The 22520-nt window shown below is 36.2% G+C and overlaps 1 protein-coding gene across 1 annotated transcript in view; it reads right to left on the minus strand.

Annotated features, from left to right (window-relative positions):
* DHX15 (DEAH-box helicase 15) overlaps positions 1-22520 on the minus strand; it is a 57541-nt gene that overhangs the window by 19389 nt on the left and 15632 nt on the right. The window contains exons 4-6 of the mRNA XM_004762681.3: positions 10001-10160; positions 7328-7546; positions 2324-2491 (exon numbers count right to left, since the gene is read on the minus strand). Of these exons, the coding sequence (XP_004762738.1) occupies positions 2324-2491; positions 7328-7546; positions 10001-10160 (547 nt within the window). The remainder of the gene's footprint in view (positions 1-2323; positions 2492-7327; positions 7547-10000; positions 10161-22520) is intronic.

A 22520-nucleotide genomic window follows, 5' to 3' on the forward strand; every position in this document is an offset into this window, starting at 1 on the left:
TCCCTCCCTCTCCTGGGATCATGGCTGGGGGCGGGGGCCGCAAGCGGGGGAATGGGTGCTTGTACGCATCTGTGTGTTTGACAGTGTTCTCAGCGTCTAAGATGAAGCTCATTCATGCCAAGAGAAAATATGACTCGCCACCAAGAGATCCTATTGTTTTAGCTGAATGAAATACCACCAGTAGATGAAGCAGCACTATGACCCCTGGTTGGACTCTGAACTGAAAGCCCACAATGGGATCCCAAAGTGAGCCCACCCACTGGGGATGCCAGTGGTCCCCTCATCATCTGTGGCCATCAACACACATATATCCAACTACTGCTAAATCACTCTTTTCAGTGAGACAAAATTCTCCTCAGTATCCTCGGGATTTACAAGAACACAAAAGGTAATACAGTTAAATTCTAATTCATGTGCTTAAGTTGTAGATCCTACAAAATGTATCATGTACTGGACTTATACCAGACTGAAACTAAATTTCCAGTAAACTTATAATTAACAGTAAAGAACTCAGATTTGTGAAATACATTTCAATAAGCTCAGGCCCATACTTCTCAAAGTAACCTAAGAACGGTATGAAAAGAGCTATATGAAAAGATACACAAATACGGCAAATCTTGCTCAGTGGTTTAAAAAAAAAAAATCTAATCTTAAATGCAGATATACAGAGTGTACATGATTTTAAGAAAAATTAAAAATTATCTGCCTACAGTCTATTCTTTGCTATAAAAATGTTTAAGAAAACAGCTACTTTATTTATACATCCACTGATACAGAATTAAGCTAAAAATTCCAAAGAGAATAAGCACTTTTCAGTCAAAAATTTCAACTTCAAAATTACATACTAAAGCTATCACTTAGAACTTCAAGTTTTCCCCAAAGCTGAATATGCACATAAAGAAAAATGTTATTAACATTTTAAGATGGAAAAATTTTAAATGGAAAAAAGGTTTTAATGTGTTTTACAGACAGCACTATGACAAAAATAATTGGAAAGTTCAACATAATGAAGCTATGATCACACTGTTTCTTTAAAAAAGTCATATTTACTACTCCAGCCGATCTATGAAAATCTCAGAAGCTGATTTTTTTTTCCCCTATCAATCGCTTGTTGATTTACATTCCACTAGGCTGGTGTTGTATATCCTTTTGGTAGGTTCCTTCAATTTGAAAAATGTATTTAGTTCATTTAACTTACACAGCCATATAAAGGTATTAGTAGCCCTGATATATTTAAGTATCTTTATAATGTGTAACTTTTCAGTAATGATAAATATTAGCAAAAAGACTGAAACAAACAGCAGAAAAAGTTGTGGGAATCTGGTAGTCCTGAATATAGAAATTAGAAAGCAATCACTTCCAAATCTAACTGACAAATAAATCATACCTAAGTAATATTTCAAAAGTTTTTTCTACAGGAATATACTCAAGGAATTTATAGCAGTTACCATGAGGGACTAGTTTATTCTAGATACATTAGTAGTCTGTGTACACAAAACTTAATCCTTGATAATAATCCCCCAAAGTGATGACGCAAATAATATCCACTTAAAAAAAAAACCTTAAGAATCTTACCAAAATTCATATTCAGCAGCTATTTAACCTAATAAATGACTAATTCCACTAATGTTTTTCAAACATTTTCAAACAATGTAATTTTATTTTTGAAGAACCTACTAGAACCTCCAGCTCTCAAAATAAAATAAAAGCATAGTTTTTTTTTTTTATAGTTTTTTTAAACTAAACTTCAACTCAGATCCCCTTCCCCTCCCAACAAAGAGCCCAGAAACAGGTTTAGAAAAACCCTTGCTCCTTCCTATGCCAGGCAGACATCCATACTGAGAATCTGGCATTCCTGCCCTAAAGAAACCCACATATTTATGCAATGCAGCACGATGAATGCTATTATCAGAAATCTGCGCAGTTAGTTATTTCATACCTACAGACATGACAATTGGTTAGGTCTTTAAGAAGATTCAAGGCACTGAAGAAAAAAGTGCTTAGCTTTTGCCAAGTGACTTAATGGAGAGAAAGACAACACTTGATCATCTCTTGCTTTTCTTAACCCACCCTAACCAAGCACCCATTTACTAAGGAGGCGTTTCCTGTGGGGGATGGAAACAGTGCTCTTACTACTCTAAGGTCAAAAGATAAAATTCCACCAAAATACACTTTTTTTCTATTTACTTTTGAAATACAGATTATTTTGTAGTACGCAACTCAGATCACCACCACCCGTAACTTAGTACTTAAAAATTCAACAGTTTCATATCTCACCGTTCTGTGTTAATGAAACATTTATAGAGAATATTTCAATGCTAACCTTTCTTCCAATCGCTCCATTCTGCTTTTTTGGAGGCGGAGGCTCAAAAATGCGTTGTTGCTGCTGAGGCGGAAGTGTAGAGTATAATGGAATGATTTTAATGTCACCAACTTCAGGGCCCAAATCATCTACCTCGCGCTTTATTCTCTTACACGCTTCATCAATTTCCTACAAAATAAAAGGCTGAGTGTAAAATCAAAACAAATACACACTGAAACATTTAAGTATTTATCATAATCTTATTAGTTCTATGACGTTTACTTTGAATTTGGAAATCAAAACTAAGTTATAAACTTCATTGGGATTTCCAAAACTATTGAAGGAATTTTGATTTCTGTACTCAAATAGACAACTATTTATTGGCACTCCACACTTTTTTCTTCTAGTCAAAAGTCCTAATTAAATCCCAACAAATTGTACTGAAATTAAAATTATTCACCAAGGAATATTTAACTGCACTCATAACCTTTTAAATTTTTACAATCTAAAAGAAATTGATGGGCTAGATATTTTAAATAAGCCAATTAGGCTTTAATATCACATATCACTAATGTGATTATATGGAAGATTTGCTTCATTGTGCCTAATGAGAACAAACACCTTTATAGTATCAACACAGATATTTAAAAGTAGGTAACCCAAATAACTTAGAGCATCTTCAAAAAATTTCCGACCACAGAAAATAATTTCCAATGCATTTGCATTCATCTCTACGTTTTAAAGAGAAGACTCAATAAATACTCAGAGTGTTGGGAGACAGAGAAAGAAAGGTTAGGCGGAGGCTCTACAGCAGTGGCAAAGGGACTTAAAAAGAGAGGACACGGGGAGGGAGCAACAATTTAACTTTTACTAAAGCATTAATTCGGTTAAATTCAGAAGTATGTTAAATGATCTGGCAGCCTGTCCAAGGTACGACCCAATCAGAAGGTATCAACAAATTATCTCTTACTCAAAAATCAGAATGATTAAAGAAAAGAGGGGGGAAAAATTTCTTATCAGGTAAATGTAGTCTGTATTTTTATTATATTAAACTAAAATTATCTTCCTTCAAATGATTTTATCAAAGTGTAACTCTGTTTTCATGTTAAAAAATACAAAGTCTTTGGATACTTAAGACCAAAAGATTTTTTCACCCTCTGTTTCAAACATAGCAGTTCTCTTAAAAAACAGTAAGAGGGCTGAAAATTATCATGTAGAAAATTATTATTGAAGATTCGATGTTCATATTTCCCTCTGAAATCTGAAGTTTCTAAAAGAAAATGAAAGAATGCTACTGACTGATAGAAAAAAATATAACAAAACAAGTATTTTTAGGAAAAAAAAAGCATTTAAATGCTGTGTCTAGATTAGAATGCCCCCTGCTGGTATGCAAATACAAAATTAGATCTCTTCCAAATAAAAAAGATTTGAATTTAACTCCAAATTAGATTTTTCTAAAATAAAAACATAAACACATGAAAACTGATGCCGATATTCAGAATACTGTTTTAATTTAGCTAACTTAGCTAGATATTTGACTAGAAAACAGAAGTTTCAAAGTCTCTAAACCTCCAGATTTCATTTAGAAAACGAACTGCCTCAGTGTACGTTTTCAGATTCCAGAATTTTAGCAAGATAATTCTAACTTTATACTTTCCAATCTGTCAAATATGTATACAGATAAAACAAAATCACTACTGCATGGGATATAAAGATATCCCTAGTGATGGGAGGGGGGAAAAAGTCCCACACCACTTGTTTTTCACACAAGCAAGGTTCTAAACACTTAGTTTTAAAACTGCAACAAATTTTTCCTAAAGTTCACCAAACTTCCATAGTCAACATTAAGTTCAGGAGAGCACAAAGCTCATTGACATTCAGCAGCATAAAGCAACCATCTGCTCAGGGTTGCTTACTTATGAGCAATATTAACTACTGAGACAGAAGCTCAAGAATTTTTAAGACTTTCAGCCCCAAAAGTATTAATATATGTGAGTAAATAAATTTGGACCACTAATTTGAGGAGGCTGAACGCACTGTATATGGAAAAGGCATTTTACTCAGCAAAATCAAAGATAAAATAACCTGCTGCTTAAAGAATGGTTTTAACATCTTCACGTAATCCCTGACAAACAATTGATATTTCAATTATAATCATTCTTATCTAATTGAGAAGTGTAGCTCTCCTAAGGACTTCCACTAGGCAACACACTTCATTTTAATCACAAGTCCAGATTTTATGTATTAACATAGAATTACCAAAAACTATTCTAGAATTCAAATCTTTCTCAACATTTCACCAAGACTGCTCTCCTACTCCCAAATTAACTCAGATTACTACAGATGCATTATTGTTTAAGCAGTCAAAGCGGTAAAATGCTCTTAAAAATCATTTTAAAACTTCCTAAGAAAACTGAATTTTACAGGTGCTATTCAAATTTATGAAAATAGAATAACAAATTCTGAGAAATTACCATTTAATTGACCACATGAAAATAAAATAGGTTCACAGATATGAAAAACAGTAATATGATATATCTTTAAGTCAGCTTTACTAAACACAATCAGTGAAACAAAATACATTAGGTACTCTGCTCCTTTCTCCCTAAAGATCTTCAAATTCAAGACTAGTCACCTAAAGATGATTTTTAAAATGTAGCAGAACAAATGCAAACCTAGTTCACAATCACAGTCAATAACTTTACTGGAAACATACTCCAGCAGACATTTGAAAACCATGGGGCTTGCTCCCTTCCTTTCCCCAACGACAGCATACATAGCTGCCAAAACATCGAGTACAAGAACTTAAAGCGTAGGAAAGCTTTTCAGGTCCTCACCATGAGACCATCTGATCTTTCTGATAAAATTCTAATGTGTTTAGTTATTTGAACATAATGGCTATTTTAGAAAATACACTATGCAGTTCTCTAGATGAAGCAGGGAACTAGAGCCCAGGCACAAAAGGACAAAATGAATACAACTGCCTAAAGACTGCATTACTGCCTAAATACCATTTATATGCCATCAAAAAAGCATTTGGTACTCCTGCTTACAAAATATATAAAAATTCTTCCATTCAAAATGCATAAAAAAGACTAGTACCAACATAGATCTATCTGTAAAACTGAATTTGCAACACATTTTATTTCCCAGAAGAACAAGTGTGATTCTTAACTGGGAATAATTTTCCACCCAGGGGACATGTGGCAATGTCTGCTGACATTTTTGGTTGTTACAACTGGGGGAGACAATGTTATGCATCTAATGAGTAAAGACCAAAGATGTCACAATGCACAGGTTACCCAGCAACAAAAAAACTGATCAGAACCTATCATGTAAATAGCGCTGAAGTTGAAAAATCCTGTTGTACAGTAAAGAACTATGGCCAATAGGGGTACAAATCATAGCTCACATAAATACTGAAGAAATGCAGGGGAAAAAAATTACTCAACACTTATAGCTCTTAAAACAATAGCATCTGCTGGTATATTATGTGTTATCAAACATTCCTGTAGAAATTGAATACAAATAAAATAATTTACATTCCAATGGAGGCAGGCAGGCAGTCACACAGGAGACCTCTGATTTGCCATCTGGGAGAACTAGGGCAATTCCCCACAACAGTGTTTATAGTTGTGTCATTAATGTACTACAGGAATTATGTGGGTTTAAACATCCCTCTAGGACAGGGACCTTTAAACCTAGGGAAATATAAAAAGGGCCCACAGACCTCACTGAAGTTGCAGATTGCTATATTTCACCAAAGATTTCACCTATCTCAGCAAGTCTGCAAGAGGGCCAAGAACTTGCTTGCCTCCCTTCAGCAGGCAGTTCACTGGCCACACTTCAGAAAAAATGTTCTGGGGCAGGGGCCAGACCTTTTATTGTAAAGGGCCAAAACAATTTAGGCTTTGCATCCATGTATCATCTCTGTTGCACATTTTTGTTCTTACTTAAAACTGTTGAAAAATGTAAAAACAATTCCTAATTCGTGGGTCATACAAAAACTGAAGTAGAAGGGATGGCACCTGCAGCTATTTAAATTTAAATTATAAAAATGCTGCAATATTAAAATTTAATCCCTCCTCTCACAGCCACATTTCAAATACTCAAAAACCGTAAGACTTCTGGTGACTACCATATTCAACAGCACAGACACAGAACATGTCCAGCACTGAAGAAAAGTCTGAGGGGACAGCGCTACTCTAGAACCTCACCACTCAACCCTGGACAGCTTCGGCATTACTTGGAAGCTTGTTAGCAATATAGAATCTCAGACTCCACCAGATCTATTGAATCAGAATCTGCAAATTTTCTTAGTGATCTGCATGTGTGTTAGTTTGAGAATCACATTCTAGAAAATTCATAAAACCTACTGAAACAAAGGACAAGGCCTTAAGAAAACCTCTAGTAAAAGACTCTCTGAAACTTTCTTATCCAGACAGCTCTTTCCTGAACTTTACCTTGAGGATGTCACAGCACACCTTTAAATCTATGGGAAATAAATTTAAAAAATGCAGCACCTGAGAATAAAATGTGTATCTTAAAATGAGGTAAATTCTAACTAAGAAATTTCAGTGATGCTTCTAATCCTTAGTAAAGGCATGGAAAACAAAACCAAAGCACAAACATTTGTTTTGATTTTGAATGGGCACCCAAGTCACTCAAAAGCTAACTGACTAGGACAATGTGATTTTCACAGCAGCTGTGTGGTTCAGGTTCTTGCTTTACCACACCACTACTTACCACTCAGGTCTCTCCAAAGCTGAGATGGCAATCACTAAACCTTGAAATTCTAAAAGCATTTAACATTCTTAGGATAATTAACAAACACCAACCGTACAAAAGGGTATTCATAGAGTACAGAGACAAAGGGGTTATATATGTCATGCATAAATACAATCAACTTGAAGAAAAACCTTAAAACTTGGGATAAGAAATACATGGTTAATATATGCCAAGTTCCTAACAGTTGTATAATTTAATATGCTAAAGGCTAAATAGTGAAGCAAATAATGACTATACCTCTTGACCAGTTAAGAAAAGTAGAAGATCTCCCTCCTCCTCTTCACACATATGAATTTGGATCACTGTTCGAATGGCAGCTTCAAGATAATCTCTCTCTGGTTCAGGAGTATAAAAGATCTCAACAGGATGTGTACGCCCAGGAATAGTTAAGAGAGGACAGTTATCAAAGTAAATTTGGAATTTCCCTGCATCTAGAGTAGCGCTCATAACTATAACCTGGAAAAAAAAAAAACAACAACAGTGAATTATTTGAGATTGTCTTCAAGGATTCTTAAATGCTCTTAAGGAAAAAAGATAAGTAACGGTTACTATTCTATATATAATATATATATTCTATATATGTTATTTAAAAACCTATAAAAATCCTCATACAAATTAATTATAAAAAAATCAAATGCTGGGGCACCTGGGTGGCTCAGGACATTAAGCATCTGACTCTTTTTTTTTTTTTTTTTAAGATTTTATTTATTTATTTGATAGACAGAGATCACAAGTAGGCAGAGAGGCAGGCAGAGAGAGAGGAGAAAGCAGGCTCCCCGCTGAGCAGAGAGCCCGATATGGGGCTTGATCCCAGGACTCTGGGATCATGACCTGAGCCGAAGACAGAGGCTTTAACCCACTGAGCCACCCAGGTGCCCCAAGCATCTGACTCTTGATTTCAGCTCAGGTCATGATCTCAGAATTCCGAGATCATCCCCCACCCCCAGCTCAGTAAGGAGTCTGTTTAAAGTTCTGTTCTCTCCCTCACTGCCCCTCCCCCCAGTTCATGCTCCCTTTCTCTAAAATAAATAAATCTTAAAAAAAAAAAAAAAAACACAGAAACGCTGAGCTATAGTAAAAGTTACTAACATTTTAAAAAATTAGAAAGAAACTCAATATCCAATAAACTACATCTTCATGAAACAATACCTGAAAACCCAAAGTTCATAAAATGTTCCTAACACGTTTAGTTTTCATAATATGTAAAAGGGATTGATAAAAACATTAATACACAGTATAATTACTACTGTATTAAGACAGAAAATGATAACCTTGCACACAAGAATAAACAGGAAATGAAAAAAAGAAAAAAAAATCAGTGGCACAGGTATAAATTTTCTCCTTCTTCCAAATCACTTTGAATAAGTATGACTTCTTCAGAAAAATTCCTACATAGGGATTTTCTACACTGTTGTAAAAAGCCACAGCCACAAAAGGCCATTTAGGGGTTAGGGTTAAGGGCTACAACACAGGGCAGTCACCCCCACCCCCCACAACGTAAATCACACGTTACAGGACCCATTAAAAAGTTTACTTAAAAAGACCCCATAAAACATTCTACTACAGAGTAATTTCTACTTTGACTTTCTTTCTTAAAAGCTTTAATAACCCACACCTGATTTCACTTATATGTGAACTCTAAAGAACAAAAAGCAGAAACAGGCCTATACATACAAAGAACTGGTAGCTGCCAGAAGAGGGTGGAGGGATGGGCAACATAAGTGAAGCAGAGTAGAAGTGTCAAACTTCCACCTATGGAATGCATAAGTCATGCGAATGAAAGGTACAGCACAGGAAATATAGGCAATGGTATTTTAATAGTGTTGTACGGTCACAGATGGTAGCTATACTCGAGGTGAGCACAGCATAATGAATGCAGAGTTGTCATTACCAATCACTATGCCGTACATCAGAAACTAAGATAACATTGTGTGTCCACTATACTTCAATTAAAACAAAACAAAAACTTCAACAGTTCATAAACTTTAATCAATAATGACAGCATTAATTTTTAAAATACATTCTTTAAAAGCGTAATTTTAATTTATAGGCAAAAACATACTAAGATAACAATTGTTTTAAGACCCAGAATCTTTCTGCACCGTGTACAATCCCGTTAACACATATATGCTAACAACTGAATGAGCAGCCCAAGCTCCAATAAACGGTACAGACACACACTTCATGGGGCGCCTGGGTGGCTCAGTTCATGATCCCAGGGTCCTGGGATTGAGCCCCTGATCAGGCTCCCTGCTCACCGGGAAGCCTGCTTCTCCCTCTCCCACTTCCCTTGCTTGTGTTCCCTCTCTGGCTGTCTCTCTCTGCCTAATGAATAAGTAAAATATTTTTTAAAAAGAGAGAGAGAGAGAGGCACTTCCTAAACTCAAGGCAAAAAGGTCAGAAAATTCAGTCTGTTTTAAGCCCTTATAAACGGTTTAACACTGGCCAGGGTAGTGGCAATATAACAGAAAGAAGAAAAACCCAAGCAAACTAGGTGAAGTGAACACATTTCTGAGGAAAGGCTTGCTTGTTCTGGGTATAGCTGTTCCTATTACCCAACATGACGAGTTATAATGGGTGTGTTTATGTTGAAGCAGGACAAAGATTTGAGGTTTCTATATTTAATGAAAGGTAGGGTAAGCAGGGTTATTAGATCACTAGAAAACAGGCAGGTTAGAAATGGAAAAGATCTGGCTTAAAAATACATTACTAAAAAGTGAAATCATACCAAGAACACACATGAAGACACAGTTACTTACCTTAGAAACAAAGAAAAATAACAATGTAGGTACTTACTGGTGACTTGTTTTACAACTGGTATTTTATAGGTGATTAGAATGATTGGCATATATCCTGTTTTTTTAAATATACCTTTTTTAATGAAATAAATGAGTAAAAAAATTATTTCACCTTTAAGTCTGATCTCTGTCTTACAACTTCCTTCAGAACACCCATGAGGATATCTGTAGCCAAAGTCCTTTCATGAGCCTCATCAAGAATTATTACTCCATAACGCTCCAGGAGGGGATCATTCATAGCTTCACGAAGTAGCATCCCATCAGTCATATACCTATATTCACAAAAAACAAGTTGGCCAAGGTTCATTTAGAGCATTTTAAAACTCAACTTCATGACATGCAAAGACATCAGGAAAATCAAAATTAAATTTTTCCCAAAACAAATGGGCTATTGTTTCATAATCAATTGCAAAATTAAACATGAATAAAAATTTCTAAGAGTATCAAACAAGCTATACACTACCAAATTTTGCCAGGTGAGACTGTAATACTGAAATGCATTAAGAAAACGAGATTAAATCTGCTTATGGAATATAATTAACACATGGTTTCATACAAATGCCAAAGCCAAAACGCATCACTTAAGTGAGTTTCTCAAAAACAATTTAAAACGAAAATGTTCAACTTCCAAAACAAAACTAAGAAGTCACTTTAAGTTGTTTTATAATACCGTATCACTAAAATGTTACCACAATGCAAATGCACATTTCTTTAAAGCCGTATTAGTAATTCCCCACTTAAGCCAACAGGCTTCCTTGGTTCAAAAGGGTTGAGACAGCACAAAAGTCTACCATCTGTTTGCCCAGTCCCGTCCAATTCAATGACATAATGGCAAGCACAAAAAGGAATACATTCATGGAATAAGGGGCAGCATTAGCACTACAGAAATGTTGATAAATATGAGAGATACAATAGGACAAAGACATCCACTAAATCAATGCAGAGAGGGAAAGAAGGTTTAGAGATGGCTCAAGATAAAACAGCTAATATGGCACCCGATGCAGGATGGTTTGGTTTGCAAGTGGTGTTATGGGCCAGCCATCTCCCATCCATTCTACTCTGGCTGCTACTGTCACTAAGAGAAAACAACTATCCCTAGAGTTTGGCACACGGACAAAACAAAGTCTGCCTGTATAGGCTAGCTAAAGTCACAGTTCATTCAATTCATGATTTACAAATTTAAAAACAGTAAAAAATGAGACGTCATCATTTCTAACTTCACCATTTTGGGGTTTTTATTTTTTACAAATTAGTCTAACCTAATCTTTCATGGACTAACTTGGTATTTTTAGCTAATGTGATTTTCTGGAGCAGTTAAGTTCACTAAATTGACAATGTACAGCAAAAGTGAACTGTTCTCCTTATTTCACTTTAACTTAATTCTAAGTTTAGTAAGACTTTGGGCAAACAAACCCATCCTTACTCTATATATTTTAGCTTCTTATTTGACCATATTTTTTAAAGTAAACTACATTTCTGCAATTAACACAGAATTACCTAAAGATTATTTTATATTAAGACCATGAAAGAAAAAAACAGTGCCAATTAAAATATGACTCAATGGCTTAATGACAGTGCAGCATAGTGCATGAATCAGCTACACTATCGCCTCTAGCTGCTTTAGCTGCTTTGAAATATCTCTGATCTATTTGAGGACATTTAGTAATTCCTCCTGACTTCAGCTGTTAATTACTGACATGAAATAGGCAATCCTTTTGCACATTATCTCAGTAGCGAAACATAATACAGTATCATCTGCTTGTGTGTAACTTCCTCAGATTCCACAAAGCTCTTGTCTGTTCTTTTGGGGGGGGGGGGATGAACTGGTTACTCTTTGAACAATAAATATTTGCTTAAATACTATCAAATGTACACCACGCTCAGTATCCAAGCTTACTCATTCCAACATGGAATCCCAGGATAATCTTTTTGAACGCATTTTATGGAATTAGCAAATAAACCCAGTACATGTAGTTCCAACAGTAGTGCATTACTTAGCTGAAGTGAAATATGCACAGCTAGATCACGTTCAAGCACTCACAGGCAATAACCACCACCAAATTGCTACCAGTTTATAAGATTCTCAGACTGTAAAAATGTACCTCAATCTCAAATACTAAAAATATGAAAAAGTCACAGAACTGATAAAAGTACCAGGCTTTAACTTGAAAACTCCTTGAAACTTGTTTAAAAAAAAAAAAAGTCACCCTCTTTATTTTGATCTTTACCCTCCTTACACTCAAGCTTCACACAACCACAACAGTGCAGAGGCATTTAAAAGCACAGCTAACCCCAATGCTCATTCTTTTAGATTTTTCTGAGGGAAAATGTTGCAAAGGGCAGAATACAGATATTGTATTTTAATGGAACTCCTATCTGTCTTGTTTTATTAGGAAGTACGTATAATATATGTACTAAGTTAAACGGTCAACTAAACCCTCTGACTTCCAGACTCCAGAGACAGACTCCTAACAGGTGTCTCAGCATTTGATCATCACACGGTGATCTAATTCTGAGATGTTACTGTTACCTCTCCTGCAGGACAGGAATGTAGGAAGTCTGCTGTTTGTGTAATAGAAAGCTTCGGAAAAAATTACATTTGTAGGGGCACCTGGGTGGCTCTGTCAGTTAAGCGTACCAACTTTTGGTTTCAGCTCAGGTCATGATGTCAGGGTTATGAGATGGAGCCCTGAGTTGAGTTGGGCTCTGCGCTTAGCAGGGAGCCTGTGTGAGATTCTCTTCCTCTGCCCTTTCACCCACTTGCGTGCATGCACTCTCTAAAATAAATATTGTAATTAAAGATGAAAGGTCTCTTAGAAATATAATCAATATTGCTGATTACCCAGTGTAGAAAATTCACTATTAGTAGTTAACTTTCCCAGAGTCTCAAAACCAGTTAAATCTCTTAAGACTAAGTATCACTGTACTGATCCCCAATCCTGAGCCCCTCCTATACTAACATACTATACTCTCCTCGAAGTCCAAGAAAAATGTACATATAAATACAATAGCAAAAAGTTAGCTGGTGTGGGGGTGGGGTTTGGAAACATTCAGAAAAAAAGTAGTTTGTAAGCTCGTCTGTGATCTACAGATAAGCAGTAATACTAAAACAAAAGTACTACTGAGTAAATATTAAATATTAATATTTACTAGAATATTAAAACATAAGTACTATACTACTTTCTTTGTCCTCTGAAATGACTGCAGCGGATGCTCTTAGTCAGCCAAACTTTTTCTAACCTGATTTAATTGACCCCCAATCCTCAGATGGCCTTTTTAAAAAAGATTTATCTGAGAGAAAGCACACGTGTGCAGAGGCACATACAAGAGCCAGACAGGCAGAGCCAAGAGAATCTCAAGCAGACTCCACACTGAGTGAACCTGGAGCCGGAGCTGGGCTTGTTCTCACAACCCTGAGATCATAACCTGAGCAGAAACCAAGAGTTGGAGGCTTAACCAACTGAGCCACCCAGGTGCCCATTACCTTTTAAATCAAGGAAACAGAGCCAGACTTTCCAAGTACATCTGGATCTTCTATATAAAGAGAGATCTTTTAAAAAAAAACCTCACCCAGGGGTACCTGAGTGGCTCAGTGGGTTAAAGCCTCTGCCTTCAGCTCAGGTCATGATCCCAGGGTCCTGGAATCAAGTCCTGCATCGGGCTCTCTGCATCATCAGGCTCTCTGTTCGGCACGGAGCCTGTTTCCCTTCCTCTCTGCCTACTTGTGATCTCTGTCCATCAAAAAACAACAACAACAACAACAACAAAAACCCTCAACCCAGTAGCGGATGGAAGTCACATAAAAGTGTCCCCCCAAAACAAGTATGCAGGTACATCCTTTTCCTATCTTACTTTAACACCGAGTAATGCTCTCTTTTAAGTATGTACCAAAACTGATTTCTGCCATCCAACATCTTTCTCAGGAGTCACCTCAAAATTCTAATCCTGTCTCCATTAGTATATCTTATTTAACATATGAAAAACATACTTTTTTTTTTTTTTTTTAAACTACAGTTTGTTAGGCCTTGAGAGTTTTGGGACAATTCTTTGCTGTGTGTCACCACAATCATCGATTCCTTTATGGCATGCTTTCATTTACGAGACTTCAGGCACTGTTTTCTGTTGTTATATTATTACACAGTAAATTTTTCTTTCTATGAGTGCTGTAAGTTTTGATAAAATTACAAGTGTGCCAGCATCAACATACACAGCTGATTTTAGGAACACTGAACTTTTCTTAAAGTACATTAAGAGGCTCCAAAGTACCGACATGTTCACTGGCAAAAAACAAGAAGGGATGAGGCTGTGGATTAAAACCCAAGTTCAGGGGCACCTGGGTGGCTCAGTGGGTTAAAGCCTCTGCCTGAATTCAGCTCGGGTCATGATCCCAGGGTCTTGAGATGGAGCCCCACATCTGGCTCTCTGCTCCGCGGAGAGCCTGCTTCCTCCTCTCTCTCAGCCTGCCTCTCTGACTACTTGTGATCTCTGTCAGATAAATAAATAAAATCTTTAAAAAAAAACAAAAACCCAAGTTCAAAAGGTCAAATGTCAAAATAATGAAGACCAATCAACCGACCTGGCCTATTTCAAGAACAGAGGGGAAGCTGGGAGCAAGACCACACACCTATCCTTCCGCCAGGTTTCCTTCCCCCTCTGGGTTTGTCCCTCCATCGAGACTCCTCTGACCTGTTGTCACTGTTGTTTATTTATGCTATGGAGAGGCAAACAGAAAGGTCCTACACTTCTCCTAATTAAGCCACTATCAGATTTACCGGCAACTTTGGCAGAGTATTTGAGGTGATTTTCTTTCTTTATATTTAGAGTGACTTGATTCTGATTCTTTCTGTTGTTTTGTATGGAACAGCACTTTATCTGTGTATTAACAGAACTGTTCCCCTGTATCCTTTACGGCTTTTCCTTGTTTTTGTTTCCTTTTTAAATTATGCATGAATTTTATGTGTATGTGAAATTAAGGTCCTTATTAACCCTGAGAAAAAAGAAAAGCCACCCGATGATTTGCTATACTACTAGATAAATGAAGCCCTCTGATTTAAAAAGAAAATGCAACCAAACACAAAGCACAGAAAAAGGCAGAACCTTTACTGCTGATCCTATAAAGGCCATAGCCATCTTCAATTTTACTACCTTCCTCTCAGTACTAATGGAATATTTAACCACAGTAAGGCATCAGTCACAGAAAAGTAGGGTGTCACAATAATAAAACTTTGATCACCTAATTTTGAAGTTTCAACAATAGACTAATAATTGAAAACTGAATAGGAGAGTCAAACTCTACCTCTGACTGGATACGCTAGTATTCAGTGTTCTTCAGTTCTGAAACAAAAACTTGCTTAAGTAGTCATCTGTACTACCACCTGTGAACCAGTTAAAAATATAAAACTTGGGTCTCACTCCTGACCCGCTTAATGAGAAATTTTGAAGAGGAGTCATAACAATCTGTTCGAACAAGCTTTCCTGAGTCTGATGCTTGCTAAAGTCTGAGATGCAGTAGTCTAAATCAAGTTATACAAAGGCAGATTAAATAGATGCCTAAAGCAGCAAAAGATCCCTGAAGATTAAGTCAGAAACAGTTTATATTTTCAACCATGACTGCTTAATTAATAAAATAAACAAAAAAAAATTCAGTGTGCTGAGTAGTATGAACTTATCTTGAGAATTTCTTTTTTGCAATGGGCACATGCAAATGGCATAACACAACTATAAGCCAAATGCCAACCCTGACCCTGACCAATAACACCAATTCCAACATGAAAAAGTATTATAAAACACTACAGACTACGAAGGTATTATTTAGTTTTCTGTTTATATTTATAATTTTTTGAAAAATTTCTCAATTTGTCTGGTTCAAAGAAAATAGATACATAGGTGAAAGTTTCCCAAAATGTATACCAGAAATTTTTAACAAACTCTGTATAAGATTATTCAGAACTTTAGTGGATGTCAAAAACTAATGCACAACTGTGCCTACATGGGGAAACAATCTCCAATTATGCATGCACCTACACATTCTCTGGTGTAGGAATGTGTTAAGAGAGACACAGAGTGTGAACCTACTTAAATCCCTACCTCAAACCTTTTATCTCCTTAAAAAAATTTCAAATAGATCAAAGATGTGTAAAACAAAAATACTACAACACATGGATTCAAATAATTGTTCAATAACTGAATACATCTTCAATTAATTCAAAACACCTATATAAAATTCAAGTTTCTACATGGCATAAAGTGTGATAAACAAAGCAAAGAAACATGGCAAAGTGAATAAAAATTGGAACTTAAATCCTGAAGGCCAATTTTGTTAAGAAAATTGCAGCTGATATCCAGAATGCTAATTCTGTTAAGAGCTCCTACAATCAATATAAAAAAAGCCAACTAACCACAGAAAGATGGACAAACATCAAGTTTCATTAATCCTGTAATACTGTACATTTTTTTCAAATTTACCTTCTCTGGGATTGGGATGCATTTTAAAATAGCACCTTATAAATAACTGGCAAGCAGGTAGCAATACTTCAGGAAAAATGAGAAAAGCACTACTCTAAGCTCAAAAAGAAACACAAATGGCTCATAAATAACACGTAAAAAGCTCAATTTCATACAAAAGAAATGCAAATTAAAACCTAATATTTCATTTTTCACTTAAAATAATGACAAAGAAAAAAAAAAAGTTCCACAATACAATGCTGGCAAGGATACAGAAACAAACATTCATTTGCTCATTCCTTACTGGTCAGAGTAGATAAATCTCTATGAAAGGCAATCTGGCAATATAATAAAATTCAAACATAACCCTGTAACTCAACCAATTTCATTTGTAGGGAATTCATTTCGGGCATATATGTGTCAATGTGTGAAAAAATGTGTGTACCAGGTTTTGTTAGGAGGGTACTAAGGGCAGCACATGTTTTTCTTTTTAATATTTTATTTATTTGAGAGAGAGAGAAAGCACAAGCAGGGGGAGGGGGAGAAGGAAAGAGAAAATGAGAAGCAGAATCCCCACTGAACAGGGCTCAAATCCCAGGACCTGGACATGACAACCAGAGCAGAAGGCAGACATTCAACTGACTGAGTCACCCAGGTACCCAAGCAAGTGTTTTTAATAGCAAAACTACAAACCTTGAGTGCCCATCAATAGAATAAAACAAACTATACAGTCATTAGAAAGAGTAAGGCAACTTTATATTTACTGTTCTAGAACAATACAAGTGAAATCAGCACCTATCAGTAGATGGGGTACCTGGCTAGCTCAGTAGGTATTTGAGTATGCAACTCTTGATCTCAGGGTTGTGAGTTTGATTCCGACGATGGGTGTAGAAATTACTTTAAAAGCAGCCCTATCAGTAGAATACTTTTTGAATGACAACAGTAAAAGAAACAGAAATGACAAAGCTAAAACAGCTTGCACTTACCAAGAACTTCATTAGAAGAAAACTATATATAGTATACTGACTTTATAAAATACAGCTCTTTTCACTACTATAAATAGTGAAGCCTGAACACCCACACCCTACCATGCGTTAAAATGCCAACATTATGAAATGGTCAATTACCAACTTTTAAACATGCTCACAGGGATTTCTATTATAGTTATTCAGTAGGTACCAAGAGTCCTCAAATTACCTTCCTCCAATACTTTCTTCCAGTATCAGTTATTTCTATGCCATAAGCATAAAAATAAAGAACTATCATCAAAGAACACCTAATTGTGTACAAAAACAAAAAAACCCCACATAAGTCAGTTAAAAATGAAGTCATTTACCTCTTGTAGGTGATCTGGCTATTTCTGGATTCATCACTAACTTAATGTCTTCAGTGTCTATAATGCTAGCATTGTATTTCTCAATTTATATAGTTCTACGAAGTTACGTCAAAAAAAAAACAAACCTTTAGAAACCTGATCATGTGAACACGGCAGTTTTAAAAAATAAGGTATTGGTTGTTCAATAAGATCACCTAAAGGACAGTTTATCTATAATCCCCTAGCACAGTCCAAGTTTAGATTACTGTAGAACTTTAACATCTATTTATATAACCAGTCAAGAGAAGAGTAGACTACTTCCTTCTTTGGGTATAAACAGGTCACTTAACTTGCTACAGTAAATTGATTCAATTTGTTAAATGATACCCTATTTCCAGAGAATAACTATGCTCTTGCCTAAGATTCAAAACAATTTATATTATCATCTTCCATAACTGACATGTGATGCCACAGAACCACTAGCAGAGGTACTTCATTATGTGTATTCCTTTCAAAGATACTATCTTTGCAAGGCTTAATTTTTGATAGTTGCTCTAACAAAAAGCAAATATAAGGCAAATATCAGTGTAGAACAGTAAATAAAGGCGGCAGTGTCCAACTCAACTCCATAGTTTAAGAAACTGACATCACACTAGTAGATAATGGTGCTTTAAGAATGAAACAAAAATATTTTGATTCCAGGCACCTGGTTGGCTCAGTGGGTTAAGCCTCTCCCTTTGGCTCAGGTCATGATCTCAGGGTCTTGGGATGGAGTTCCACAACCCGCTCTCTGCTCGGCAGGGAGCCTGCTTCCTCCCCTCTCTCTCTCTGCCTGCCTCTCTGCCTACTTGTGATCTCTCTCTGTCAAATAAATAAATAAAATCTTAAAAAAAAAATATTTTGATGGGCACCTGGGTGGCTCAATGGGTCAAGCTGCTGCCTTAAGCTCAGGTCATAATCTCAGGGTCCTGGGATCGAGTCCCGCATTGATTGGGCCCCCTGCTTAGCAGGGTGCCTGCTTCCCTCTCTCTCTCTCTCTCTCTCTCTCTGCCTCTCCGTCTACTTGTGATCTCCTTCTGTCGGATAAATAAATAAAATCTTAAAAAAAAAAAAGTTTTGATTCCAGTGTATGTGTGGTATTTGTTTAAAGGCTACTAAGCTGTTAGGACATAAATACTTAACTAAGTTTTTAGGACCAAACCAATAAATAAATGAAATTCTGAGTCATTTCTTCAGGCGTTAGGGTACCCTGAAAAATCACTGAGACATTAAGCATGTGAACTTAAGGTAGTTTAGGAACTTCTACTCTACCTAAAACCTAGCTAAGTTAATCTATCTAAGTCCATCCACCCTTCTCAGCTCAGATGAAATACCTTCTCCTTTGTGAAATCATCTATATAATTCATGTGACTAAAACTACATTTTTTTTTAAGATTTTATGTATTTATTTGACAGAGAGAAATCACAAGTAGATGGAGAGGCAGGCAGAGAGAGAGAAAGAGAGGGAAGCAGGCTCCCTGCTGAGCAGAGAGCCCGATGCGGGACTCGATCCCAGGATCCTGAGATCATGACCTGAGCCGAAAGCAGCAGCTTAACCCATTGAGCCACCCAGGCGCCCCCTAAAACCACATTCTTAATTGCCTCACAGCTTAAGTCCCCAACCAAGTCAGAGAAGAACTAGTGACACTAACACAGTTCGTTTGTGTACTTAATATTCCTTTCATTTGTAAAGGGATAAGCAAACATTTATATAGGGTCAAGTTCAACTTGATATATTTAAACAACACTAATCTTACTAGAATCACAACAAAGAACAAACTACAAGATGTAAACAGTCACATGGAAAGGTACGACACAATATTTTGAACAATTTGGAATCTACAGTGTTCCAATGCGTTTCTAATACCAAAAAATGGACAAAAAGAAAGCAAACAGAAAACCGCAAACCCCACTTATATATAACCTATACAGACAGCCTCATACTTCTGAGATCAGCATTCAAAGCATACAGCTTTATCTGGGCAAACAGCTAAAATATATTGGTATGGTTCAGTCAGCTATGTATCAAGCAAAAGAAATACCTAAGAAATTAAAAATAGGCAAATTACCTTTTCAAAATAGACTGTCCATTCCTCAATAAAATTCACAGAAAGCTAGTATAAATGCATGGGTTTTATTTAACATTTTGTAAGATGTTAAACACTATAAACAAAGAGTCTTCTAGAACTAAACCCTTGCAAGTACTTAAGTATAAACACAAAGACCAAATGCAATATATGCATACCTTTAGGAAATCAAGTTAGCTTTTTATGAACAAAAAAAAATCAAAGAATTCTAACTCTAAGGTGACAACGATGAGTTTTCAGCCTGACAGAAAATGCTTAAGTGGTAAATAACCATATTTGTTCTTTATCACTACCCCTTTCTAAAGATTTAGTAAAACTACCTTATCTAACCCCAGTGCTATACCTGATTTAGAACAAAGCCTACTCTACAACATATGTTCAATAAATTAGTTTATAATTAATGTTTATGTAATTAATGGTCTTTAAAGTACCAGGCCTATTTCCATGGCTTACCTCCAGCCCTAAGAGTATTTGGATTCATTCATTCATTTCATAGTGACAAGTAATACCCAAGTTTTAATTCAAGTTAAAACCCCCAAATTGTAATTCAAGTGCTGTATTAAAAAGAACTTTATTAAGCTGTTTTTATGTCTCTTTTTAATTAACTAGGTTAACTGCTTAATAAGATCCAATAATTTCTCAAACTGGAAATCTACCACCCCTAACAGCAGCAGCAGTGTAGAAATGTTGACTTAGCACTTGCTGGGCGACAGGAATTACTCTAAAGGCTGTACACAAATTAACTTATTTTATCTCAGAACCACCATATGAGATAGTTATTATCAGCTCTATCTTCTGAAAAAGCAATAAGCACAGGGAGGCTAATTAACATTGCCAAGATCGCAGCTAATAAGTAGCAAAGCTAGGACACAACTCCAGCCCCATAATCTTTGTCTGTGGCTTAGGATGTATTTCCCTTTGATTCTCTTCTCAGCTCATCTACTTTTTAATAAGGCTGCCTTATTGGAAACCCACTGTGGAATCTCTAAATAGTCCTTATTCAGTTGGTGCTTCTAACTCAAGCCCCAAAGAATCTGCTATGAGAAGCTGCTACAACAATGTCTGGTAAATTCTCCCCAGTGTCAACCTTAAAGGTCCTGTACCAGCCAACTCCTTATTGTAGCAGTGTTTGTACTGGAATCTCATATTTATTAAAAATTTTTAGATTTTCTTCCATCTTCTCATCTAGACTGCCTTTTGGAAATTAAAAAAATGTGGAAAGTCTCTGACTCGTATTATGGAGATTAGCACTTCTTTGGCTGGTTAGTTCAAAACTTTTCTTCCTCAAACTTTACAAGGGGTTTATCACACCTTGAGACCCAAAGTTCTGTTCATTTCTCCTTTATCACCGGATTATAGATTTAAACTATATCCTGTCCTTAAGTTTTCTAGATTTTTCCAGCAGCTTGTCCTGAAGCTATATATACCATAAACAACTCAGGATGGTGGTCTTCCAAAACATGCATCCTTGAAGGAAAGAGCTACACCACCTTCACTCCATAAACATTACCCCAGATTAATTCCTTAGCCTTTGACCCATCCCAAAATTGAAATGAATCTGACGCCCAAAACCAAAAGATTCAGAATAGAAACCAAATTATAAATTATATACACCAAATCACCCTATCATCATGCTGTCTCCACCAAGAAATCAAGGAAAATGCCTTTTCATGAAAACCAATCAGTTTTTCACATTTATGTTGAAGATTAACCCACAATCTACAGTGTAGTGACAAATTTCACACTCTCCTGTTGCCTTTTCCAAATCAGGTTTTTTTTTTCTTCTTGAAGTTCCATGCACAAGGCAAGTATACAGATATAGACACAAACTCTGTTTCCCAAAGCGTTTATACTCCAACCAGGCAAAAGAAAGAAACCAATCTTTAATTATTCATACTATCCATAAACCAGTCCTATATCATCTCAAGTGATGAGGCATGGAAATACTGACTTACACAAATCATTTGGATACTTGAAAAAATACACAAACTGCAGTATCTTCTCAAGTAAACTCTTTCCCCCCCTTCAGAAAAAAAGGTTTTAAAAATGTTGCTCGATGGGCACCTGGGTGGCTCAGTCAGTTAAGTGTCTGCCTTCAGCTCAGGTCATGATCCTAGTGTCCTGGGCTCGAGCCCTGCATCAGGCTCCCTGATCAGCGGAGTCTGCTTCTCCCTCTCCCTCCGCCCCTCCCCTGATCAATAAATAAAATCTTAAAAAAAAAAAAAAAAAATGCTGTTCCGTCTGCCAAGAAAGCTCTGCTCCCTGTACCCCCAAACCCTGGCAAACCATTATTCAACTTAGGCTTTTATTCCATCTTCTCTTGTCCCGTCTAAACTGAATTTCCAAATCATGCCTTCATACAAACACTGGTATTCTCTTTCAGAAGCCTAATCACAATGTGAAATTGCACTTACTTTATGGGGACAAGAACCAGATCAGCTTTTTAGTATCTAGCTGGCACTGTCCAACACAGAGAAAGCACTCAATTAACTAACTTTACGACTAACTAAACATTACTTATGCAAATCACTGGGTTCACTCAATATCAAAATACCTCAGAATTCTGCAGCTTAGGGGAGAAGATACAAAAAGAAAATAATTAATTAGGTACAAAATTACCAACGTCAAATATTATGTCTCCCTGAAGGTTCAAGACTATCATACTGTTTTATTCCATAAAAAAATTATCAGCTCCCTCAAAATAAACGAAGAACAGATTTCTTAAAATTTGTCGGAACTCCAAAGTG

Source organism: Mustela putorius, unplaced genomic scaffold (assembly GCF_011764305.1).
Source record: "Mustela putorius furo isolate JIRA1106 unplaced genomic scaffold, ASM1176430v1.1 tig00000083_pilon_pilon_pilon, whole genome shotgun sequence".
In the NCBI taxonomy this organism is placed as follows: domain Eukaryota; kingdom Metazoa; phylum Chordata; class Mammalia; order Carnivora; family Mustelidae; genus Mustela; species Mustela putorius.